This window comes from Candoia aspera, chromosome 7 (assembly GCF_035149785.1).
Source record: "Candoia aspera isolate rCanAsp1 chromosome 7, rCanAsp1.hap2, whole genome shotgun sequence".
Classification (NCBI taxonomy): Eukaryota; Metazoa; Chordata; class Lepidosauria; order Squamata; family Boidae; genus Candoia; species Candoia aspera.
The window spans coordinates 70009460-70036742 of record NC_086159.1 but is presented as its reverse complement, the minus strand read 5'-3'; the positions used below and the strand labels follow the sequence as shown (position 1 = coordinate 70036742).

General features: G+C 37.9%; 2 protein-coding genes across 2 annotated transcripts in view; one reads left to right on the top strand and one right to left on the bottom strand.

Annotated features, from left to right (window-relative positions):
* Positions 1 to 27283, bottom strand: part of FBXL13 (F-box and leucine rich repeat protein 13) — an 82546-nt gene that overhangs the window by 11860 nt on the left and 43403 nt on the right. Inside the window, exons 10-15 of the mRNA XM_063309360.1 lie at positions 16996 to 17048; positions 15795 to 15895; positions 7346 to 7475; positions 3386 to 3484; positions 1120 to 1237; positions 794 to 956 (exon numbers count right to left, since the gene is read on the bottom strand). Of these exons, the coding sequence (XP_063165430.1) occupies positions 794 to 956; positions 1120 to 1237; positions 3386 to 3484; positions 7346 to 7475; positions 15795 to 15895; positions 16996 to 17048 (664 nt within the window). The remainder of the gene's footprint in view (positions 1 to 793; positions 957 to 1119; positions 1238 to 3385; positions 3485 to 7345; positions 7476 to 15794; positions 15896 to 16995; positions 17049 to 27283) is intronic.
* On the top strand, positions 7226 to 26833 carry LRRC17 (leucine rich repeat containing 17). Its single transcript, XM_063308076.1, has 4 exons — positions 7226 to 7405; positions 22105 to 22985; positions 24737 to 24892; positions 26291 to 26833. Exons 2-4 carry the CDS (start codon positions 22238 to 22240, stop codon positions 26659 to 26661), a joined length of 1275 nt encoding a protein of 424 aa, XP_063164146.1. The 5' UTR covers positions 7226 to 7405; positions 22105 to 22237; the 3' UTR covers positions 26662 to 26833.

The following is a 27283-nucleotide window of genomic DNA, read 5'->3' as shown; positions in this document are numbered from 1 at the left end:
ATATTTATTGAAAACTATGACATTCTAATCACATTTACTTTCAAGGAATTCTATTTAGGCTTGCAGTTAAAGCCTGTTTCATTAAATCTTAGATTTAATAAAAGAGTAGAACATAATAAAATACCATTACATTATCATTTAGTTTCTATGTGCAACAGCTAATTGTAGTTGCATGAAACAATCAACAGTCAACATTCAATCAGCTTATCAAAAAGTCACTCTGTTGCTATTCTGACTATGTTGGCTACTCCAAATCCTATATAATTTATTTTATGTGAGAATTTCATCAGTCATGGCATTCATCAGATGTATACCCGGTAAACTTGCATCGATCACTTAACTCACTCAGTGGAATTGGTGCCCTGCATCTGATGAAAGATGGTTCCAAGGATTTAGTTTTGATGTCCTGTTCTGCTGATACAGTATTTGTTTATAAAATAATTTATTATCTGCCCTTCACTGTAAAACAAGCCCAGGGCAGTGCCTCAGAATATAAAAGCCAATAAAAGCACTCCCATGTCTATTTAAAAACCGGAGAGAAGGGTATGTTTCCACTGAATATGAAAAACAAAGCTTATCAGCACTGCCAACAGGCTGTATATTTCACTGACACAAAATCCTTTTCGTTTTGTTTATGTGGTGCTTACTTGCGGGCAAGCTGGTTTGCACATTTTGCCTTTACGAGTATCATTTTTTTTCTGACAGGGTTGTAATGCAATTACCTCAATACTTTAAAAAGAATAAAAATAATTTTGTTAAAATGAATAGTTCCATGATGTAACTATAACAATACCTTATGCAGCCTGATAAATTGAGTATAACAATATGGTCCAGTGGTGTAATTAGCTTGAGAGCTACATCTGTTAGTTTCGGGCAATAAGATACACGAATATGTTTCATTTGAGGCCAACATTCGCTCATGACTTTGAAACTTAGATCAGTAACCTGATTACTCCCTGTTGAGACAATGCACCACAGTCAGGTCATTCTAACCCAGAATGGAAAACCTATTTCAGCCACTATATATAGTAGCAACTGGAGAGTTCAACTAAAGTCAAAGGAACAGTACCGTTCTTTAAAAATGACCACATTTGCGAGAATTACTACATTATCACTAACCTTGTATCTTCACTTTAGCAAGATTACACACACCAAGTGTTCTAAGACCTTTGTCAGAAACATGTGGGGATTCATCGGATTCAACAGACACAATCCTTTGGCACTTTTGAGCCAAAGCCTTTAAGAGAGGAGGAAAGAATTAAATAAACACATTACATCCTTTATTAAAAATGCCTTTTATAAAAACAAATTTCATTTTCTACGCTTTTTCACACAAATTAACAGCCCCACCCCCACTTCTCAGGATATTCACCAACCAGAAAATAATGGTTTAGCTTGTACTCTTTCTGTCACACCCAGATTACATCGTGTTCTACTGGAGGAAGCATCATCTGCTCAGTAGAATTTGAATCAAATATAAAAAGCCTCCAAGAAAAAGCATTTAGTTGCAGAAGCCATTAACACGAAGTAGCTTCTTGAAAAAAAAAACTGGAAGTAAATTTGATAGAAAACATTCCATACCCCCACTCTGATCCTGGTACCTTAGGACACCATACCACTGGGAGTATGGTGAATTAGGAAAGATTATAAAAGGAAGGGTATCAAAGTCATAAATTCCTTATTTACTCTTAAGATAGGCAGACCAGTAGTAACTGACAGAAAAGATGTTTTGAAAGGCAAAACACTGTTCCTAAGTTTTCAATTATGTCCTGAAGGATCTTTGGCAATGACCTTCAAGAATGCTCTAAACATGCCCTGGAACTGTTGAACTAATGGTTTAACCAAAACTGAGACACCCAAGGAGATTTTTGAATATAGGGCAATCACTCACAGGAAATAACAGGGACTGGACTCTTCACTGTTTAAACCTGAAAACAGCCGATCAGACCAAAGGTCTGTTTAATGTCAAGCCTTCTATTCCTACAGGGGTCAAGCAAAGCCCAAGAACCATTACACTCTATACCTCACCTTTCTCAACAGTTGGTAATGAGAAGCACATGCCTCTGCCTGTCACCTAGTATTGGCAGCTTCATTTGCCATTAATTTGCCCAATTCTTTTCTAAAATCCTTTTTTTTTAATATAGTGAGCAGAATAGCACACACAATACTCTATAAAGACATTTATTGTTTTATTTTCCATTTCTTTCCTGAAGAGTCCCAACAGGAAATTTATCTTTTTATATCAGGCACACACTGGGTTGGTATTTTAACTGAACCATTCCCTCATCCCCAAGAGCCTATTCCTTGCTTCATCCTAGTTGACTTAAATCACACCCATGTATCTATGGTTAGGATTTTTTGCTCCAGTGTGTATCAGTTTACACTGCCCTGCAATGTTAAGATTAATTTCCTCAATTTGAAAAGCTCTTTGTCTGGATCAACCTAAGAAATCTGGTGTAGGCAACAGATTTGGCCATCATGCTGACCATCTTTAATCTGCATACTGCTCATACTACTCTTTTATGAAAAAATTCAAAACAACAGTCCCACCACACAACCAGGGAAGACCCAGTTTTTACATTCCTCCATTACAGGTAGTCCTTGTTTAGCAACTACCTCGTACAGTGACCGTTTGCAGTTACAACAGTGATGAAAAAGTAACTTTATGACTAATCCTCGTATTTAGGACCTTTGCAGGTCTGTAAGAGCAAATGAAAGCTGAAGTAAGATCATAAACATACAGTTTCACTTAGCAACCACTTTGCTTAATAACTGAGTTGCCGGTCCCAATTGTGGTCACTAAATGGGGACTACCTCTAATTACTTTCCAGCTGATAGATGCATCTGTAATATACTTTAGAAAGAGCCCCAGAAAGCAGATCTAACACATCTGCTTAAATTGCAATGATTAATGCATTTATATCCTGAATTGATTATTTGATATAGCAGAAAATTATTCCATCAGCAAAGATGGCTTGTAATGTATCTCTCTGTCTTTCTCTCTCTCTATCTCAGAAGAGCAAAATCGAAATGGAAGTAATTTTCTTCTAGAATATTTTTAGCTTAGGTTTTGCTGTGAAGCAAATTAATTAATATAAAAGCAGGCTTGTTAATAAATGCACAAGTTATTAGCACACATGATTTTTAATAGACCCAGAAAGATTTGGCAAAAGAGAAATGGAAAATCCAAGTCTCTTGCAGCAGCTTGCCACATTTCTAAGCTAGAAGCACAGGCCTATTGAAGCACTCTTTCCAAGTTCTGCCAGCCCATCCATTCACCTGCACAGAATTCTATGCATTCAACTGACATAACTCTTTCATGCCTAAGGCTCTCAGGCTAAAAGTTAAATTCAAGATTGTGCAAAAGACTGTGGTCCTTTCTTACTTGAAGGCATCTGTCGCTAAGAGTGGGCATTTCATTAATTATCAGGCACTGGATACCACTGCAACTATTACCAATATTTCTGAAGCCTTCCACTGTAATCTCATTTAAAAAAAGGAAAAGAAATTAATCATAAACAATTCAGTACAATTATGTTGTTATTGCAATGTATTAAGCAATAACCTAGAAACCAAATATGCAACAACTTATATCATTAAAAAATATAACCTGGCTCTCTGCCATCAGGCTTGGGGCAGGGAAAACAGTCATACTTGGGGTTGGCTAGTGCCTTGAAGTGCCCCTCCTATGCAATGACTGAATGAGACCATAGCCATGGGGATTTTATTATATTTGGTAGTTTTTAGAATTGTTTTAGTCTATATTTTATATTGGAATTTGATTATATAGTTATTGTTTTATGTTGTAAACCGCCCAGAGTCCCTCCGTTCGGAGGAGATGGGCGGTGACAAATTTGATAAATAAATAAATAAATATTGCAAATGAAGCTTCAGAAGCAGATATCATCCTCCCCAATTTACCACCTTTTGCTCAAAATATAATAAAAAACCTGCCAGAGAGAATACTCCTCCTATATTTATCTATTGGTGAGAAACATTTGTGACTCTGGAATCATCAGTTTTCAGGAAGACTGTTCTCTCATTAATTCTGTATGATTCCCACTTTCTTGAACAACAAATTGAGATTCACAAACATTTCCCACTTGTGCACAGATATAGAGGAGGAGAGCGTATGTTTTTCTGTATATTAAACTGAAAATTTAAAAATACTAAAAAGGTGTGTTGATATTGTTTGGTCATACAGAGAATATGAATGAGGACTGAACTGCAAAATGAGTGAATGGGTGTAGAGGAAGGGAGTTGATGAAATTCCCAAAAGAAAGAGACGAAAAGAACAAAAGGTAATATATGAAGCAATGTACAGACACTGTGGAAGCAAGGATGGTTTACAAGGTTTGAAAGCTACACATAGGTTTAGTGAATGGTATTGGTATAAACTAGTTAACCATAGTTCCCATTCCTTTCTCTAATCTCACGCCTTAACCTCTCTTGCTTACTATTATTCAGTCCCTTTTCCGTATAACTTTGATTTCCTGAAGTGGAATAGCATGAAGCATGTATGTATATGGATGAAAATATTTAATATCTTAGGCTTGGTGCGTTAGTTAGTTGCCTATATATTAAAAAGAACCACTCTGATTGTGAATTGGAGGCTGCTCTGAAGAATAAAAAAAGCAATTACATTCTGCTAAAACCAATTTTGCTTAACATATTTCAGCATTGATTGGGAAAGGCACATACTGGTTTTCCTTTCCATCAAATTCAAGTCAGAGTTGGAAGAACCAATAAAAGGAATTCTTCACTTATCTGCAAAGCAGGATGTTACAGCCCTGCGTTAAAAAAGCAATGTAGGTCATTCAAGCTATGTAGCGTTGACTCCTGACCCTACTCTTTCATTATCTCAAACTATATGAAAGTTGAACTTTCACTGATTTCCCTGTGATAACAAGCAAATATCCGACAGATTCCAAACTTGCCCCATGTAAGCCTTGCAATTCTACTGTCAGACGAAATGCCAAAAGCTTGCTGGCTGAAATGTCATCTGATAGTTAAAAGGTTTTATAACATTGTCATTGGGATTAGAGATGTATGAGGCAGCTGTTATACATCTAGTTTCACAATATGAACTTTGTTTTAATTTTATGCCTATATCTGATTTCTGATATTCTTGATTAATATCTTACTTTGGTAAGCTAGGAAATTCCCCGAGGAGCCACTGAAAGTTATTGTGATGTTATTATTACTAGTAAGTTGGTGATTATTATTAATGGTTGGTGAACTTATTGTCATAGAACAGTATACAAAAACTATTGCTGTCAAAGTTTATTACACACTAAAAAATATCATAAACTACTAAGAACAATAATTTGGGGTTTCTCTGTCCAGTTATTCAAGAACAATAAAACGTACCTACGGATGTTCAGAGTGTCAACTGTTTTGGATTGTCTTGCACCCCAGGGCTTCTGGGGGAGGTATGGCAAACTGAAGATGGCTCTGTGAAAGCAGAGCCAATGACCACGGCAAAGACCACGGAATCGGTGAGGAAGGAATCTATATCCCTGCGGTTTTCTTGCCAGATCAGAAGTGTAGAGCAGGCAGAGTTGCTGACTTAACATTACGAGCTGATCTGGCCATTTATTCACTAATGATTCATAGTGGCTTAGAACATCACTCAGCCATTGCTATGACAAGATAAAGCTTGTCTTCATCTATGATTTATTTCTGGAGGATGCTTGGGTGAAACTGTAAGATGCTAAACCGCTAGGGAGAAAATGCCCCCCATCCGCTGGACGATCCAGCTCTTTCTGTGAACAACCACTACGGTCTGCACTACAGCAGTCATTAAAATTCTTCTGCCCTCGCCTTCCCACCTTGAAATGCTGCTTTGATCCTAGTTTAAAAAGCAGTCTTACTTCTTCATCTGTGTCATAAAAATTTATTGGAATGATAATGCTTAAAAAAACATCAGCTGAGTTTTCTACTGAGCTATCTGAATCAGTTCCCTGGAAATAATTTGCACTTATGATTTTACCGGACTTGGAGTTAGAATACAGTATTCTCTGGCAGAGGCCACAATGTATGCTGCTCCCCACTCCTCAGAATGATTTAAAACTTCCATTCAAATTTCTTAAGAAAAAACGATGAAACACTGAAAAATATAAATGATGGCTCCAAAGCATGCGGTCCTCATAGAAACCTCCTCTCTGCTACTGCCATAAAACAGATCTGCAGCTCTCCAATGTAAGAAGAACTCTTGTGAAAGACCTCTTCAAATGCAGAGGATGGTAAGAACATAGGGTACAACTTTGGACCAAACAAGAGATTCTAGGTCTATCTCCTGTAGGAAAGAAGTATTTCTCTTTAAGTGTGATCCTCTGGCCCCCAAACCAATGCATATTGGGTTTGGGCATAATTACAAGTTGTGTTATGTAAGTTGATTAAACAGATACTGGGGGAAATGCACCTTTCATTTCAGTACAGGAGATACATGTGATACTTGAGCTTCCAATGAGTGTTATGCAGTTGATTATGGGGTCTCTCTGTGAGACAAAAATCATCACATAATTCAGCATTATTCATCATTTTCCAGAAGTGCATCAAGACAAGGACATCTATCACTCCAAGAAGGGCGACTGGCTTATCCATCAGCTATACCTGTCATTTGACAATGAAGCTGGGAAAACCTGAAGGGTTATTGCACAGGGTACAGGCTATTGTTTCAAAGGAATGAGCTTTCAATGGCATGAGCTTCCCAGCCCCTCTGGAATCACGTGAGCAAAATCCATCTGCTTTGAACATATATTGGCATTTGGGGGAAGAGATGCATCAGATGCCTGAGATGCATTTCATTTGCCAATGCTTCTTCCTGAAGCACCCAGCTTAGTATATCATTGTCCCTTTCTGTTAGAAAGTTACAATACTGTACCACACGCCAGTCCTTGATAAAGCAAGGATATAAGCAAGCTCATTGATCATTTGTTTTCCTCTTCAGGAAATCCCATCTCCCTCAAGGAACTTCGTTTCGTTGTTCCCCTAGTCCAGCACACTCAAGTATTTTTAAGCTCTGCGCATCTGGAATTTCAAATGTATACATGGAAGCAATGCAGCAAAAAGCACGCTTGTTTTAAGTCCGCCCCACAAAATAATCCATGCCTTCATTATGCAATAAGGACTTGTTTATAGTTAAGACACCCACTGGAACTGAGCCAAAAGCCTATAGTGCTATTCCTCAGGAAAATTAAAGCAGCTGTGGTAATGTAATTCAAAACCTCTCAAGTTTGCAGCGGGGCTTGTACTCCTGCAGTATACCATGAGTGTTGGGTAACGTCAGTCCTCTAAAGGATTACTTTCCCTACAGTATGAAAAGGAAAACTGAAATGCAAACCTGGAGGCAGCCTGAAATATCCAAGTAGATGAGCTTTTGACATCCTCTTCCATTGCCGAGGTACTGTAACCCTTTGTCTGTGAATTTTCTGCAATAAGCTATACTTAAAAACTGTAAATTGGGGAAGCTCCTTTATCAGAAGAAAAGAAGGAAAAAGCATTCACTGTATCTCTGCATTCAAATTTCTGATGCAATCTGATACTCTAACTGGAAGGCTTTCTAATAACTGGGGTGGATGCTAAGAGTTTAATGGGCGTTTTTCTCAAAGTACTGAAGAACGTTTGTTTCATTTTTCTTTATGCTTAAACTGCTTTGTGAATGCTGCAATCCTATACACATTTTTCTGGGGTAGGTCCCATTACATTCAGAAACAAGTGAGGTTTCTGAGCAGACATATATGACTGAATTACAAGAAACAGTGAATATAATGAAATTGGACTTCAAAATTACTTTGTTTGGCTGTAAACCAAAACATGTCCTAAATTAGAAATGCATGAATCATCAACAATTTTCAATGGCAGAGTTGTAACATTAACTTTACAATGATATTACAAAATATATTGCAATATGAAAACCAGAACTAAATAAAGAGACTGACTAAAAAGAAGAAGAAAGCATGCAAAAATTAAATAAATGTTCTAACTGCCCTTTTCATGTAACTGTACAGAGTCTTGAAGCAGTTACTCTAACAAAAGTAAATAACAACAATAATAATGCTCACATATAAAATTAAATGCTGTAATGTTTTATACAGTTATCTAGGAGTAAGTCCCACTGATCACGGTGAGATTTATTGCTGAGTAAACATATACAACGTCACAGTGCATGACATCTATAGAAAAGAATTACTTAAATCAAATGAGAGAGAACGTAAAGAAAATTGAACAATACACAAGGCAAACACTGAATTGGACACTAACCCTTCAACAACTGTAATTATTTTTACAATGCAGATATAGAAACTGTCAAGCTGAAAACTAATGATTTTATGCAATTATAGTATAGCTGGGGGGAAAAACTGCAATCCCACAGTTACCAGAAATGAAAGCTTGCAGAAAGGAAATTGCAATCTATCATTAGGAGTAGAGACATCACGTTCTTCAATAGATGTAGTTTAGGACAACATTTAAGGCAAGTTCACTAGTCAGCAAAAACTAGATCAGAAGGATTAGAAACACCCATAATGAGGAAAGTATGACATCATGTTCATTATCTTAAGACTAATGTTTCTTTTCTTAAAATGAGAAAAAAGAACCCAAATGTACAGATAAAATTGCTTACATATTATTTAAATTTAAAGAAGCATTAAGGTAAAATTATATTAAAGTAAAAATGTAAATAAAACTTGTGGACAAGTGTCTCTGTAAGAAGGTAAGGGCTATGAATATTATATGTATCTGCCTTATTATAATAAAATTATTATAAAATTCAATTTCATTACTGTATTTTTGCCAAAACACTTGGGTGTGTTTATGAAGTTACCACAAACTGAGGATGCTTTTTTAATGGCTATTAAGGACAGTACTCCCTACAAATGACCTTTGTTTTTCTTCAGTAACACTAAATTCGGCTGGCTATATGAGCTGGAAAAATAAGCAGGAGAAAGAAGGTAGTAATAGTTGTTGCTGTTATCTAGGTAGCATGAAGAGCTTTTTTTAAACAGAACTGCAGAAACACAAATAGTAGAAAAGCTGCAGCTGATTTTCAGAGGCCTTTCTTTAAACCTGAGCTAATAATGGTGGGTGGCAATTATTTATTTATTTATTTATTTATTCGATTTATTTATTTGATTTCTATAGCCGCCCATCTCAGCGAGTGACTCTGGGCGGCTTACAACAATAAAACCATAGAACAATTAAAACAATTACAATTAAAAGTTAAAATATAAAATAAATACAGAATAAATATACATGGCTCCCAAGCGAGCAATGCATGAATGTTAATACAGCCAAGTATTTTATTTTATATCCCTTTATTATTTTTATAAATAACTCATGGTGGGGAACATACCTCATACTCCTTCCTCCTCCTATTTTCCCAACAACCCTGTGAGGTGAGTTTGGCTGAGAGGGAATGACTGATCCAAGGCCGCCCAGTTGGCTTTCATGCCTAAGGTGGGACTAGAACTCTCAGTCTCCTGGTTTCTAGTCCATTCCCTTAACCACTAGACCAAACTGGCTCTTTTGTTTTATTTTATATATATTTTATTTATAATTATTTTTATTTATTTATAAATTATTTATTTATTTATAATTATTTACTTATAATATAAAATATTATATATTTTATTTTATAATTTTATAAAAGTTATTTATAAAACTATTTTGTAAGTGGAAGCTAATGTAACTATTCCAAAATCCAAATAATAAAAACTCAAATGTTATTTAGAGATGCAGAAAGAACACAGTTGATCCAAACTTAAGACAAAAAGCTAATGTAATGGTATATGGGAATGACCTTGGGAGGCAAAGGGAAGAGCTGCTGCCTAGGAACAATGAGATAAAAGGGGGAGGAGCCCGCAGCTGCATAACAGGCACAGAAAGAAACTTAGAAAGGATCAGCCCTAACTTATTAGGCTGTAAAAAGAGATGGCGAGAGATTTGTACTTTCAGACTTGCAAGATTCTGTTAATGTAGCCTTACAATAAAGTAGGATTAGCTCATCTTGTCATGTTTCCTGTCTGGTCTACCTGGGAGGCTGATATCAATCTTGCAAGTCTGAAAATACAAATCTCCCACTGTCTCTTTTTACAGCCTGATCAGTTAGGACAGATCCTTTCCAAGTTTCTTTCTTTTCCTGTTATGCAGCTGCAGGCTCCTCCCCCTTTTATCTGATTGTTCCCTAGGCAGCAGCTCTTCCCCTCGCCTCTCAAGGTCATTCCCACATGCCATTACAGCTAAAGGGGATATAGCTTATAATGGAACAGCTGAACTTTAGAGTGGACGACTACAGATCTCAAACCTCCTTTCCCAGAAGCCCTCAGGTTCTTTATCCCCAGGGTTCACATCCTGGTTTGGAAAAATGGGTTGGTAGGTCCCACCACTGCCACCTATTTTCAGGGAGTGCCTCACCTAGCATCCAACACCTAACTCTAGTATATGACAGAAATAGGGCACTCACATCAAGTGTCACTTTCTGGTGATTTTAAAATAATAAAATAATAATAATAATAATAATTTTAATATTGTGCCATTTTCTGGCTTTGTAGCATAGAGGCATTTGGCTAGAGGATTCAGCCCTTCCTTTCCTTACTTGGGAGTCAGATCAATCTCATAAGATATAAACAAATCACACATTCTAAAAAAATAAAAGATACCCCCTCTTTTAACTAAAGATTAACTTCAGACTTTCAGTGATGAAGTCTGGAAATAAAATACCAAGCTGCTCAAATCACAGTGACTTAGAAAAAAATGACAACATAAAATGTAATTTCTAGTTTGCTACATATAAAAAGCTCCCAGCTCAGAATATCACAGAACACAAGGAAATTCTAAGGAAAAGGGTCTAAAGAGAAAATCATGAACATGACCTGGAGTGTGGAATAATAGTTGAAATTACATGCTATTCCCTGACTTGTACAGAGAAGTAAAAGACTATTACTCTGGATTAGACAAAGTACAAGTGCCTCTGCTTCATTTATATGGACTTTCTTTGGCTTTCTAGGGAGATCTCACTTTAATCAGAGGGTGTTGGGAAGAATGGAAACCCCATTCTGATTCAGCCTCCATCAGCAGACTTCTGCCTCTTGTTAAAATGAACCAAACTTCTCCCACCTCCAGCAGAGAGGGGAGCTCAGATTATCTGGCTGTGTTTGAACAACCACCCTGCCTCACTTGAGGATGTGTACTGAGCACCTGAGCCAATCTGGCAAGCAAGGAAGCTACATTCACAACGTGGCTTTCTAAAGTGTAAATAGTGGTTGTTCTGGAAGCCAAAGAAAAAACATGGACATTATGAAGTTATGGAGTTGTTCAATAAGATCATGAAAGAAATATTTTGGCCTAGGAATTGTCATTAACTGTTTGTATGTGTCCAAACATTAGGGTTTTTCTTAACATGGTACAGAACACAGACACAAAGACTGTATTTGTTTCCCCATACAAAACTGTCTTATTGTACAAAATTTATCTATCTTTTTCTACTACCTTCCTATAAGTTTACAACTATTTCTATTCTTAAATTTCTGTCTCTATGTTCAGTGTTCCTGTTCCTGTATTTACAGCACTCTGTTTTCCTACCGTAACCATTTCTTAGCTCTTTAAATCTTTCCTTTCCCCCTAGGTCTTCAGCTCTCCTAGCCAATCTCAGTTCATTTTGCGTGTGAAAACCTTTTTCACCCCTTCATAGACTTGCGGATGGGCTCTTCTCTCCCACCCCCACCCCAGCACTCCCAGTCCTGTTTTTGGAGCTGGTTTTTGGAGCTCTGCCCCTGGGCTGCTGCCACAGGGTGGGCTTGGTTTGGTTTGCAGACTCTGCTGGGGCTCTTCCACCTCCCCATCTCTCAGCTCTGCCTCTCAGTGGTCCTGCAGCTCCAGGAACCGAACTTTTCTCTTGCTGCCTGAAGACCCTGCTGAGGCACTTGCTTTTGGGTCAGACTTTCTATTTCCCACCTCTCTGCTGGCTTCCGGGCTTGACTCTCTTTCTTGGCACACCCACGCCCACGCTTGCTTTCCATTCCTTTTTACCAAACCAACTCTCCAAGGAAGGAGAGGGTGGGTCTGCTTTAACCCTCCTTCTCAGGTAGCACCGAACCTCTGAATCCCAGGAGGGGGAAAAATGCCTGCTCACTCCAGGAGTTCACCCTTCCGCAACGAATACCACAACGGACATTTAGACATTGTTCTTGTTTACAAGGATAATTTCATCTTCTTCGTTTGCTTTTAATAAAGCCAAAAAAGCATGGACAGAGAGAACAATAAGCATTTGGGAAGCTATCTTTATAAATAAATGGACTAAGCAAATTATGATAAGCAAATATGCAGCAGATGAGTGTCTTCAGGACTGGGGACTAGGGAAAAAGCTCTGGAGTCCAAATTTTGTTCTCTGACTATTAATCATTGTTTGACATTTGGAAAGCTGCAGCTCATCCATTCTACAGGCTATGAAATGGAAGGAGCATGTTGTCTGGCCTCCATCGTCTGCACTAGCCCTCTTCTTCCTTTCAGGCACAATTCAAGTTTCTAATAAAACCTCCAGCTGGGTAACCCTGGGCCAGTCCCTCTCTCTCAGCCCAACCCACCTCACAGGGTTGTTGTTGTGGGGAAAATAGGAGATGGAAGGAGTAATAGGTATGTTCACCACCTTGAGTTATTTATAAAAATAATAAAGGCAGGATTAAAAAATTAAAATAAATAAATACTTATATGGCCACCCTAACATAACGTGACTCTGGGCAGTGTACAAACACAGCAGCAATTAAAACAACATAGCCAATCTTAAAACACTGAACATAAATTAAAAACATGAAAAAGCCAAGATGGCGGGAGAATAAGTCACCTAGTATCATACAACCACCTCACAGGCTCCTCATATTGAGAGGAGAGGGCAAACAAAGGCATATTTTGGGTACCGACTACTGAATATCCTTCCAGAACAAATCTCAGAATTTTGCAGAGGTGTTCAGGTTCTCACTTGGTTCTGATTGCCCAGAAATGGGATTATTTATGGTTAAATTTTCATATTTAGGTTTTAACATGTCAGTTCTTATCACTCAGATTTTGTATAATTAAATACAAATCAAATAAATGTGAATAATTACGCAAATGCATATGTGCTACACAGCCATCACAGATACATCAGATTGTTGGTCTCAACTTGGCTGCAGTTCTAAAAATATTTATCTAAAAGAAAGTTCAGTTGAAATCAGTGGTGCTAGCTTTTGGATAAATATGGTGAGAACCTGCTGCAAGTTTGCAAGGCAAAGCCAGAATAAAATAAAGAGAAAAATAAATATTTGTCTTTACTCTTTTTTTCTTAGTGACAAGTATTATAAATGTACTCAATTTAATTAATATGTTGATGTAACTCCATAGATGTCATGTAGGTCAGTGGCTCGACACTCCATTACTTGTGGAAAAAGGGAGAAAAACAAAATAAAGGCCCCAAGACTTTGACTCACTAAAACACCCCCGTTTATTTATTAATTATTTTAAATTCTTCAGTAAGACTGAAGTTCAATGCACATTATGAATGCATTTCAAAACTCAGTGGGGCTTACAACCGAATCAGTATGTACAGGATCATTCTGCAAATGTGTTAGAGAATTTGTTCAGCTAGTGCCATGCCAGTTATTCTTAAGGCCCATGGGTCTTGTGGAATGGAACAAGGAACAGCTGATAGGACGGAAATCTCTCTCACAAAGGTTGCCTTGCAGCTGTAGGAACCTTCAAAAAGGTCAGGCTGTCCCCATGAGCAGCTTTCAGTTTCTAGTGACTACAGCACTAAGTATCTATGTGATCAGGTCTCTTGGAAAATATTAGGCTTGTGACCAAAATCTGGATTTAATGGCCTGTTTGAATCTTTAGCAGTTCATTGGGTCTCTGGGTCTTTTGATGTTACTGCAAGGACAGGATTTAAGCTACGTATCTCCTCCTGCATGATTCTTCTCCAGCCTCTCCTCTTAAGAGAGGCCTTTTGGTATGTCCCTATTCTCTCCAAGGTGCACTGGTGAAGATGTTTTTCAGGTCTGGCTGTAGCAACTTTTTTTTTTTTTTGAAACTCATTGCCTTATAAGAGCTATAAGGCCACATCTCTGGTACAATTTCACCTCGTATGGGAAACTTTTTTCTTAAGTCACATTTTTGGCACATATTTTAGGTTATCTTAACTGGTTGGGGTGCACCAAAGTTTTGAGGAATGGCAATGTTCCTGAAAATAGGGGAATGAATGGCCAATATTATTGCTGGGATTCTAGAATTTTGAAGAAAATGAGATTTTTGTCACATGTACAAAATGGGAGAGCGGGGAAAGAAATGGTCAGAATCTAACCCATTATTAGAAAAATAGCAGTTCCCCTTATTAAGTACCATGTCAACCCCAGTTTTGTCCAAAGACTGTTCCCTGAGGAAGCCCACCTTGTCTCAATCCAAGAAGGCAGCACCTTTTTGAACATCATATCTTTAAACTGTTGCAATTGTCTTGTTATTTTGGGTTTCTTCCCAAATATATTTAGCATTGTACATTATAAACATTGTTTCCAATTATTAAAGCAATAGCTTTGCTATATATATGCACTTCTATTTTTCTTCTCTGCTTCCATGTCAAACATAATTAGGCATGCTTTGTATGTTTTTTGTAAACAGCAGAAAATTAACACTGACTTGTAGGCTTTCATTGGCTTGTCTGTTTCCAAAGCAAGTGAGTCTTAATTAATACAAGGAGCTCAAAGGCAGGAGTTAAAATTTGTATTATAAGGTAAGGTAGACAAGAGATGAAGCACTGGATTTCACCCTTTTGGGGGAAGACATAAGCTATCACTAATTAGTCAGAAATTAATTGGATGGCCTTGAAAAACTTATTCTCAATTGAGGTTCTCATTGTGAAATGAAGAATCATCATAGTGATGCAACAAATAAGAGTTGTTGAAATACTGTAAAGATTTTTATTTGCTAGAATAATACCTCCCCTTTCCTCCAGGAGGCTTATATGAAGCGATTCCTTCATTTTATCTCCACAGGAACAGCCATAGGAGGCAGGTTAAGCTGAGAGAGTTACTGGCCTTAAGTTTCAATGGATGAAGGTGGAGTTGAATATGAATTTCTCCAGTCTTGGTCCAGTACCTTCACCACTTACAGCATACCAGCTGATGCCCAATGTAGAAAAAACTTGACTAGTATTCACATTAGTCAAGGAAAAGAGGGACACAACAGACAGGGACAAAAGGGAAACAGAAGTCTACCACTAGGGCTACCTGATTGGGCCTACCAACATCCAGACGACCACTAGATGGAAGCAGAGAGATGGAAAAGGATCTTTGCTGCCATCTAGCAGTCCTCCAGAATTTTGCAGACCAAATAGCCCTATCCACCGTAAGCAGCAGAGGCCCTCCCCATGCTCCAGAAGGCACCTTGAGCATACGGAGCTGCCTCCAGTCCAATAACAGTTTATTCCAGGCGGCCATATGCACCTCTGCCTGTGCATATTTCCAGTTCCTTTATTGTGATCGGAGGGACTGTCTCACTAGCATGCACTCTGCCTCCCAGACCATGGTCTGCAAACTATGACAGTAGGGGTGACACGGGGTCAGTGGGCTGCACTTGCTTTTTCTTGGGAATAACGTGCATCCTTAATGGGTTGCAATGTGGTTAAGCTCAAACTTGATGTTGAGACAGGTGATTTAACAAAGATAGCAATAAGAGAACTCCTCAAAGTCTTCTGTGTTACATACAGTCCATACATTCATTGCTCTGATGTATATGTATGTATATATATATGTGTATATGTATATTACCTAGGCAGAAGTGCTAGCGTTGCATTTGAAATGTTTGTATGAGATAAATTCAAGTAAATAAGAGCTGAACATCCTTCCGCTACATGTCTTATTAATTCATCCTGTTCAAAAAGAAAAGCCAGACTTAGTTTTATTATTTAAAATGGGATACAATCATTCTGTATCAACAGCAATTCAAGTGATTCAATACTTTAACAGTTAGAAATATTGTAATGTTAAAACACCACTACTACATTCCAAATTAATTGCCCCAAGCAATCTATTTTAACTGCAACAAAAATTGTTGGGTCCCTTTAAATTTTGTCATCCTGTTCTTAAAATAACTTTCTCTGGAGGATCACCTCACTCCAAAGATCTTCATGTATAACAATGGGCTACATAGGTTTAACTATCAGCTTTTACATTATCCAGTTAAGCTTATTGTGGTGGGACTGCCTCTATTAAATGAACAGAACAGAAATGAAGAGAACAGAAGCTGTTCAGAACAGTGAAGTTCAACACTTGAAGGCTATAGATTTGATCATAAAATGTCTGAGGCCATCCCAGGCTACCATAAAACTAGGGTTTGTTGATATATTTCTAGAAGAGAACCTTCATTTTATCTTCAGCTGAAACACTTCAATCAGTTTGTAGTTATGCTTCCAAACAATGCATTCTCTTTTATTCATATAAATACGGTATGAAAGGATGCTGTCTTCAGTATATAAAGGTGAATATAGAATTTCAACTACCAACTTGTATTTCTTTCTATCAGTAAAGATGGCTAATGAGTTGCTTTCAGACCACCACCACCCACCAAAATTATACCTGTTCCAAAATGATGGTGTTAATATCCCAATAGAATTGGCTGACAAATGTAAATGTTTTTATAAAAGCATTTTAAGAAATATTGAGGCAAATTGTCCTCTTTGAAGCCTCACATACATATAATCCTCCAGGGTTTTTTTTAATATATCTGCCTATAAAAACCATTGTTGAGATGGAATCTATGTAAGTTCTTCCTGATTACAAGGTATGGTCAGTTTTTATACCCAAAGCATATTTTATTTAATGTTTCAAAGCCCACAATTTCTGCAGAAATCAAAATTATAATTTCAGTCTTCCACCTTGAAGTTTCTAACTTCATCTCACATTTGTAATGGTAATAGAATTGAATCGAATTATCCATTCAATCATATCCAACCCTTGGCAGAATACTTACATTTAATCCTTGACATTTGGAAACATTTAACTGTTGTAAATTCAAACACTGACCTAAAATAGAGAAATCAATAGCTTGATTTTATTGAAAAATATGAGGCAATACATACCAGTACTTTTAATAAAAATTGGCAAAATCCCAAATTGGCAACCCAAGGGAAATAACAATATAAAGTTCAGTTACTGAAAATATGAGTAATCTAATTTGATCAAAGAAAAGTTTATATTACATTATTTAGAGGATGCTCCATTTTAGGCATGAACAGTAGAAGTTATTTAGCATTAGTTATTTAAGGGTACTTGTCATAAATTGAATCCAGATTTAGTTTGGCTTAGAGAAGAGCAGCTAAACCCTTTGCTATGCATTCTCTATTCCTATGAGTGAACCTGATTATATATTCACTTAATTAAATCAATGGGAAAGAAGAAACGAAACAGATCCTCAACAAAAATGAGAAGATTTACATTAAACAGGAAAAATAGTACATAGTTGAAGACATAAATGCACATCAGGAGAGAGGAAAAAATGACTTGGTTAATATACATCCTTCTAAATATGGACTAGTTTATTAGGTAAAATAGTTTAAACTTAGAACAGGAATGAATATTTGCACTGTAGACAGTAAAAGGACATGAAATGAAAATGACAGCAACAGATTGGAGACGTCTGGGCTGCAGAGACTTGATATTCTAGTTGAAATCTTGAAGTACCCAAAACAGAAATGATAAACTTAGAGCAAGGTAGGCAACTTGTGGCAATCAAGGTCTTTTTTTTTTTAAGTGGCTGAAATCTGATGCCTCTTTCACCGTGATTGCTAAAAACTGACATAATTTCCTGCCATTTTAAGCTATGAAACAGATGAAAACTGTTACGTAAATCCTAAAATTATCCTATCACAAGTACAAAAGGAAAAGAAACCTTCCAAATTCACCCCCAACAATCTATTCTTGCTAACCTATGTAATATGGCTTCACAACTCCACCACCACCACCCACCACCCCCAGTTATTGAGTATAGTCTTTGATCACCAAAAGATTCTAGCTGATCACAAATGGTTAAAAAAATGCTGCATGGTACAGGCTATCCTAAACTTCCCTATTTTGGGTTACAAATTCAATATTTTATTGAAAACAGAATTTTCTACATAGTCTACAGCAATCCAACATAAATGCTTTTAAATAGGCAAGAAGGGGCTTAATATTGAAACTGGAATTAAGTTAATCCTTAGATCCTGACTCCACTGAGGAAAATAACCAGCACATGATGGGTTACCATGACTTGTTAAAATAAACCACAACCAGCTGAGTTCACCAAACCACCCAAAATCAAAATGAAACATTCTCCTCAGTGTGAAACTCAGTCCAGTTACAGGCAAGGGGAAGAAGGAAGACAAGAGGGAGATAGCTGACACTGCCTAAAGAGTTACTCAGAATATTTTATTTATTTGCTTACTTGTTTATCAAATTTAGATTCCACCTTTCATTCTGGAATTCAAAGTGGCATACACAGCACTCTTTCCTGCTATTCCCCCATAAGAAAAATCCTGTAAAATAGGTTGCAGTGAGACAGTGACTGGTCCAAAGACACCCAGTGACCTTTAGTGGCTAAGGGTGAACTAGAACCTGGGTATCCCCAGTGCCAACATTTTAGTCACTACACCACAGTGGTTTGTGTTTGACTTAAGTTCATTGTCATAGCTTCCTAAAACTCTTAGGAACAGTTTCATATCCAGCTCAACTACTGCCCCTAGCCACATATTTGGAGAATGCTAAAGAAAAGCTGAGTGTTAAGAACACGCACTGAACTTGATCTGGACTTCGTGGTTGTTTTACTAAGAACAAATCAACAAGAATAACATTTTCTGGACAAGACAATGCAGATTTATCCTGGTAAGTGCAGTGTCAGCCTTTCAAATTGTCCAGATTAGGAAACAAATTCCACAAGAGGACGAGAATGAAGTTCTATTGAGACAGGCTATGTTAACAGATGTGGGTTTTTCCTCCCCTGCTCTTATAACCCAAGGAGACAACAAGGAGCCAGCCTACTAGGTCCCGTTCATTAAGCAGTATCATCCTACAGAACCTAGAAAGCAGCTCTCTTGGGGATGGCTCTACTCTGTGGAATGATAGATCCCTGGAGACTCTACCGCTCCTACCCTTCTCATATTTCATTACTGCTTAAGACCTGGTTGTTCAGGCCCTGGGCTAGAATGGGAGTCGAGCCCCTTTCCTTGGTTATTGGCTGCTTGGCTTCTTGGGTTTTTAATTTCCAGTTAGCTGTCATCTTTCTTTTCTTGATATATTTTGTTTGCCTAGAGTTACTATGGAGTTAGGTGGCCTTGAAATATAATGATAACAACTATAACCAACAACAACAATCATAATGCTGTATTATTGCTTGTATGCATGCAAATAAAGTTATGTTGTATTTTCCAAGTGATTTGGTTGCTTTAGGTGAGCCAGGTTTTGGCCACAACACCCCTTTCCCAGGGCTCAGGTTATGCTTCTTCCCCCTTTGTTTTTGTAATGGCTTCTGAATATTTCCCTCAAGGCCATCTCCATGACAAGGAGAAGGGTGGACTACCATGAGAGTACTACCAGATAGGTACTGGACACATTAATAGCTCTATGGAAGTAACTCAGTTCAATTTAGTCAATGGGTGATTTGGGGCAGTGACGAAGCCTGTGGCTCAGCTGCCTTATCCAGAACCAAGTGGATTCTATAGCCATAAGGTCTATAAAAATAGAAAGAACAAACTACACTGCCACACAGAACTTTCACATTAAACTTCTATGTAACAAGTCAACTGAATCTACAGTAATCAAAACTAACTTCGCTTTCTTATTTTAATGGGTCTGCTTTATATTTCAAAATCTACTTAGAAAATGTGAACATGCTGACAATATACTAAAATGTGTGTACATTAGGAAATAAACTCTGCCTTACATTAAAACATATGCTATCTATGTTACTGACATCACATATTTGTTATCCCCAATGCTCAGACTGAGATGGCTGCTAGCTGCAATATGATCGTGATTGATTGATTGATCAAATTTACAAGGCTGCCCAACTCATAATGATTCTGGGTGCCATACAAGTTAAAAATGCACCCAATACAATAAAAGAAAAAAGGCAGTGATAACCTGGGGACTAAAATACTCAACACATAAATAAAATTCTCTTAGAAGGCACATACTCCCCTAATTCAGTTTAACGGACAGCAGGGTTGGGATTATTCAAACCTCTAAGGAAATATTCCGAGAGCAGGCACTCTAGGGGTCTCTTCAGTCGTTTCGTCTCCTGGAGTTTCCTGGGAAACCAGGGATTCCCTGGGATTGATGAACAGGGAAAAGCACATAGGAACAATCCAATTGATTTTATTTTATTTATTATATTCAATTTTGGCATAACAAAACAATAAAAAAGCAATATGCAATAAACAATGAAGCAAATGGTCCAGCCAAGCAACCAGGAAAAACATAAACAAAACACAACCAACAAGGATGCCCATCCACTCTAGCCCAAGGCCTGGGAGAACAGTCAGGTCTTTAAGGCCTTCTGGAATACCATCAAGGTGGGGACCATATGGATCTCAGTGGGATCTCATTCCAGAGGGCAGGTGTGGCAACTGGTAAGACATGCTTCCTGGGCCCCAATTGGTGCCATTGTTTAATCAAAGAAATCCTGAGCAAACCCACTCTACCAACTCATACTAGCTGGGCAGAAACAGGTGGTCCCTAAAATAACCTGGCCCTGTGCTATGTAGGGCTTTATAGGTGATAACCAGCACCTTGAATTGTATCCAGAAGTCCACAGGCAACCAGTGCAGCTCATGAAGCAGGAGTGTCATGTGGACAAGGCAAGCCCACCACTGCCAGCATTGCTGCATTCTGGACCAGTTAAAGCTTCTGAGTAGTCTTCAAGGGCAGTCCCATGTAAAGCACATTGCAGTAGTTGAGCCATAAGGTGACAAGGGCATGAGTGACTATCTGGAGAGCCATCCAGTCCAGGAAGTGTGCAACTGGCACACCAGATGGAACTATGCAAAGTTCCTCTTGGCCACAGCTGCTACCTGCTCTTTGAGCAGGAGCGATGAGCCCAAGCGGTCCACCAGGTTGTGCATAACTCTGAATGGAGAAGTGCAACCCCATTTAAGAGTAAAGATGAAAATCCCCAGACCTAGGCCATTCCAATAACCACAGCCACTTGGTCTTGCTAGAACTGAGTCAGACTTCAATCCAAGTCCTTCAACACCCACCCGTCGCTGGTGAGTAACTCAGTAGAACTGCCCACCAAGTCCCCAGGAAAAATCTGAAGCTCTCTATTCTTGACAGTTCCTAGACTTGGTTCAAGAAACAATTATGCTAACTCATCAGCACAGTTGCAAGCCTTTACATTAAGGAAAGACGTTTCTAAAAAGTCTTAAATCTATGCTATAGAGCAATCAAACTCAATAGCTTCTTTTTTTTCTCTGATCCCTTCTCCAACATCAGAAGGGAAGAGAATCAATTTTGTGGATATCATGGGATATATGTAGAATGAATAAATGTTTATTTCAAATGATACAATGATGATTTATAACACTGTATTGTCCAGTATGACAACGTACAGTAGAAGACCAAATATTTAAAAGTAGATTCTTGGTTGTGAGGATTTTGTTTTATTAATTTAGGAATGCTCTACAATTTCTAATATGTTTGTGCTTACCTAATTCATCTGATGAATTTGTGAAAGTTCACCATAAAGTTCACTCACAGGACCAAGGGTTTCCACAGGGCAGGGAATTAAAAAAAATCAGAATGGTGGCCATGGGCACACAACTGAAGCCCTGCCCCTTTTTATGTGTGCTGCATACACAAGATGCACTAAAGGGCAGGGGGGCTTTGATTACTGCTACCATCTTAACTTTTTCAATCCCCCTCTTATGGATGCTCCTGCAAAGAACATCAGAGAGGTGTCATGTAATCAGTTATTTTTCATTTTTCCTTAAAGCCATGATATTGTGCATATTATATTGGAAATAATAGCTATAGCCTTGGTTTTAATTTATTCTGTCAACTTTCACCTCAATATCTTTATAATACTGTGCATTTTTTTTCCTAACAGAGAAATTCCACATACCCCAGCTGTGCCTCCTTAATAAAGAATCACGTTAAAGACTTCCGAACTCAGATTTCAAAGGAACACTCTTACTGTTCCAGCTGCCCTATAAAGTAATTGGGGCCAGCTGGATGTCAGGATGCAAGTGGTTACCATTATAATACTACTTTTCTTTAGTCAAGCAGCTGATCTGAGGAAAACAAGAAATGGAAATTCAAGAAAGAAAGCAAATAATGGAAAGACAAGTAGCTTAGGAAAAGCATCCAGCACTGTGAAGCGCTTTACCCCAAGTCCCCCCTGTGACATCTACACTTCTCTGTTTGAGAAATACTTAGATTGTCAAGAAAGAAAACTGACATTTGTACTGCCTGAGTGGCCTGACGATTTAAAGCACATGCTCCTAGCACAAAATGCAATTCGTAAGCTGAAGAACAACATGTTCTCCAAATTCCCAAAACTGAAAAGTCTAGACTTACAACAGAATGAGATATCAAAGATTGAGGTTCAAGCTTTTTGGGGTTTGAACAAACTGACCACACTTTTACTACAGCACAATAAACTTAAGGTTTTGTCAGAAGAGGTGTTCATTTACATGCCTCTCTTAACTTACTTACGCTTGTATGACAATCCTTGGCACTGCAACTGTCAGATGGAATCACTTATGACGATGCTGCAGCTTCCAAGAAACAGGAACTTGGCAAATTATGCTAAGTGTGTATATCCAGAAGAACTGAGAGGTCAAAAGCTCAAGCTGATACAAGTTGAACAGCTTTGTGGCGAAAAAGTGGGCCCCCAACCAAAACCTGAAGTCACTAGACCTGAATTTGATTCTTCACTTTGCCACATGTATGTGTTTCCTGTACAAACACTAGACTGCAGAAGAAAAGGTTTGTATATGTCAATTGCATAGTATTTATTTATTTACTTACTAGGGCTTAAATGCTGCTCCAATCATGTAGGACTGAGCGGACAACATTGCCCCATCCAGTAACAATATTCAAAACAATAAACATTTAAACAATAATTACATTGGAGCACCAAGGAACAGCATCCAGTAAACAACCCAGATTTCGCTGCAGAATAGAATCGATTCAAATCAGGCCCCAAAGGCACTCTGAAAAAGCTAGGTCTTAATTGCTTTACACAATATGACAGGGTTGAGGACAACCTGATCACTGGGGGAACACTATTCCAGAAGAGGGGGCATCAACAGAAAATGGTGTCCCCCATTGTTCCTGATGGAAACACTCTTCAGGAGCAGGAACCCGGAGGGAGCTCTCCCTATCAGATCTTAGTCAACAGGCTTATACAAAAGGGAGAAAGTGGTCTAAAAAACACTCCAGTCCTGAGCCATGTGTGGCTTTAAAGATGACAACCAGCACCCAGATTGCACCCAGATAATGTAATCAGTACATTCTCATAGTAGAGCTGTTACATGAAGAAAGTATGTACAGCTGTAACTACTTGGCCCAATTTAGAATGTGTTGCAGTAGTCCAATCCTTTCTGATCAAAGTGGAGTGACTGTGGGAAGAACCCCCTGATCTAGGAATAATTGCAATTGGCACAAAAGATGTAATTATGCAAAAATCCCCCCAGCCATAGTTGCCACCTGCTCTTTGAACAATAATTTTGAGTCCAGGATGACTCCCAAATTGTGATCTACTTCGGCACAGGGGAGTGTGACCCCATACAGAACACAAAATGAAAACTCACTGGCACTTGGATGGGTTCTGAACCTACAGCCACTCCATCTTGTTGGGACTGAATCTGTTCCTCCCATCCAGATCCTCATAGCCTCCAGGCACTGGGACAAAACATTGATCACATCTCCTGTTTGGTCCAGAGTCAAGATGTACAAAATGACCCTGTCCCAGCAGATGACCTCTCCCAAGGGCTATTGAATAGGGTGTGTGTGTGAGAAAGAGTCAAACCTTGTGGCACCTCACAACAGAGGACCCTAACACTTGACATCAGCTAAAACTCCCCTTTGAAAGAAGGAAAACCACCATAAAACTACTCCCAATCCACAAAGACTGTCTAGAAGGATACCATGATCAACAGTATTGAATTTGAGACATCAAACAGAACCAGTAAGGTCAGAATAAACCTATCCTGGTCCCACCATTGGTCATGCAATCAATGTGGCCTTAGTTCTGTACCCAGACTTGAACCATAACTGAAAAATGTCCAGCACTCCAGGGCTTGCCACAGCTGCAGGCCCATCACCTCAACAACCATTTTCAGAAAGGGGAGGCTGAAGACTGGCTGATAGTTGGGTCAAGGAATGGCTTTTGGGGGAGGCTTGGGGTCATTACAGAGAAAGATTGCCTCTGGGACCATTTTCTCTTGATTTCTCTCAGGGACAAGACCCAGAGCATTTCCTGGGATGTGCATGAGATGAGCAGAATCACTTTGCAAGAGATAGTTCTTAAAATACCCTGCAGCCAAGCTGATGTTAGTTACTGATGTTAGTTACTGTGATTGGGTATCAGTTCTGAAAGGTAAAATGACCCAATAGTGCCGCTGGGAAATCTATGTGGCTATACAGTATGGAAAACTTCGCTAATACATGCAGGACATTGGACACCAAGTTTATAATGTCTCTCTCCCTGTAATTGTATTTTTTTTCCTCTCAAGATTTAAAAAAAGTCCCTAGCAATATATCTCCAGACACAGTTAAACTTGATCTTTCCAGTAATAAAATCACTTTACTACGACCCAAGGAGTTTGAAGACATTGATGACCTGAAGGTGTTAAACCTCAGTAGCAATGGAATAGTCCACATAGACCCAGGTGAGCAAACTTTTATGAAGATGAGAACCATGGTATTTAAAGTGATCATTGCCTTTCTTCTGTAATTTTTATGATGCAAAATTTTTTCATAAAGTGGTTTTCCAAAAATATACATTTTTTAGTGATTGTTTTACTTGTTTCCTTATTGTTCAGGATCCAAACATGTAAATCCAAACATGCAATATGTAAAAAAGTCCTGTTGGGAATGGACAAGGTTTTGAACAAATCTAAATGCACTCTTTAGATCAGTGTTTTTCAAACTTGGCAAGTTTAAGCTTTCAGTTCTGAGAGTTGAAATTCTGAGAGTTGAAGTCCATGCAACTTAAACTTGCCAAGTTTGAAAAACACTGCTTTAGATAGATAGATATATGTAGATATAGACATACAGAGTCATATTCCTTTTCATAATGAACCCAGTGTTATTTCCAATTTCCACAAGTTTGTCCTATATGGAAGACTTACTTTTCAAAAGGAGGAGATAAAAAATACTAGATTCATTCCAAAAGAGCTGTGTAGCCCTCTTCAGGCATTCAATCACTACAACCATGGAGGGAATTAGTAAGAGGTATATCTGTACTGTGTTCTCCATCCCTATTTCCCAGATTAGCCTAAAGAACAACTGTAATTACATCTAGCTATATATGGAACCATCACACTATCTCTCAGAATAAGCAAAATTATGCAAAGCACAGAAAAGGAATCAGAAAGAGTAAGTGAAAGAGGCAATGGCATGAGAAAAGAAAGAAAAATATATCTTAATCTAGTTTAGACCAACACCATGCACTCTCTCTCCATACCTTTTTATTCTGGCAAACTATCCTTATACTACCATGTCCATACATGACTCCATATCTTGCTTTTTGTTCCTTAAAACTTCTCTCCACTTTCTTTCTGAGGATCTCATCAACTCCATTCAATCACAACTTCATTGGTTTTCCCTCTTGACCAACTCACTCTTCCTGAGCTTCTGTCTGTGCTTCTGTCAGCTGTTTCATATCCCCCTTCCTTCATGACAATCAAAATATTAACCATAGTGTCTCACTCTGTCTGAAGCAGGAATTGTCCTTGCTATCTAATCAGGACATTAAACCAACTTCATACCATGGATTAATAACTCACTTTGTTTAGGAGCTGATAACCATTATTTCCCAGCTTTGACAATGCAGGAAACTGTATTAAAAGACTATCCAGTTTTTAATTCAAAGGGAGAAATGAAACAGTTATTTGATAGTCCAAAATGTTACTTATATTTTGATTTATTAAAGCAAAATGCCGACTATCTGAATAGGTTCACAGTAAAGTTCAGCCAGTGTACAAGTACTACAAACTTATCTAAACAGGTATGTAATTTATTTGTCATTACTAATTGTTACTGTTTTTCTTTCTTTCTTTGAATAGCTGCTTTTGCAGGACTCATCAATCTAGAAGAATTAGATCTATCAAACAACTCTCTGCAAAATGTTGAATATGGTGTCTTGGAACATTTGTACTTTTTGAAAATACTGCGACTTAGAGAAAACCCTTGGAGTTGTGACTACAACATCCATTATCTTTTCTACTGGCTGAAGCACCACTACAATGTCCATTATAATGGCTTAGAATGTAGAAAACCTGAAGAATATAAAGGATGGCCTGTTAGAAAATATGTCAGAAGTTATTTTGAGGAATGTCCCAAAGATAAGCTACCTATTTATCCAGACATATTTGATGATAATGAAACAGAAGAGCCAACTCCAAAACATTCAGTAATTGTCACTGTAATAGATTAATTTGTCCACTATTATGTTCAAACATTTGATATTTTTTGTAAGAAAAAGGACAGTTTATATATTTTGATCATTGTGGTGTTTGTTCATAACGGACTATCTGCTAAAATATTTTTCAGTACTAATCACAAGATGGCATTAATTACATTGTTCTTTATAAACTTACTGTTTTTAATTTGTTTGGGGTCATTTTTGCCATGTTTGGTAATCATCTGTCAAATGAAGGTATATGCAGCTAAACCACTTATTGAAAAAACTTAAACCTCTGTAGAGAAATGTGCAACCCTTCCAAACATAAAATGCTGTCTATGTTTACAAAGGAGTTCAGTGGTGCTTAGCCACCTAAAGGATACATAAGACTGCAAAAATGCATAAAATCCTATGCAAGAATATTAAGAAGAGATTCTATTGAATCTCAGCATTTTGTTCAGTCCCAAAGAGCCGGTGACTAACACAGGGCCCAAAGTAGTTCACATTTTTCTAGCCAGGTTCAACATATGGTTTTCATCTCTTCATAAGTTCCTTGAACTTTTTGTACTATAATTAGAGATTATTTGAATTTCTTTACTTTTTAGCAGAATATTTACTGGAAAGGCAAAATTTAGTATAAGCAAACTCTGATTCA

What these genes read in the sequence shown, in the direction of transcription:
- LRRC17 (XM_063308076.1), top strand. Translation starts at nt 22,238, where the DNA reads ATGCAAGTGGTTACCATTATAATACTACTTTTCTTTAGTCAAGCAGCT. An exon ending in ACTAGACTGCAGAAGAAAAG is followed by an intron (nt 22,986 to 24,736) that starts GTTTGTATATGT and finishes TTTCCTCTCAAG; the next exon opens with ATTTAAAAAAAGTCCCTAGC. An exon ending in AATAGTCCACATAGACCCAG is followed by an intron (nt 24,893 to 26,290) that starts GTGAGCAAACTT and finishes TTCTTTGAATAG; the next exon opens with CTGCTTTTGCAGGACTCATC.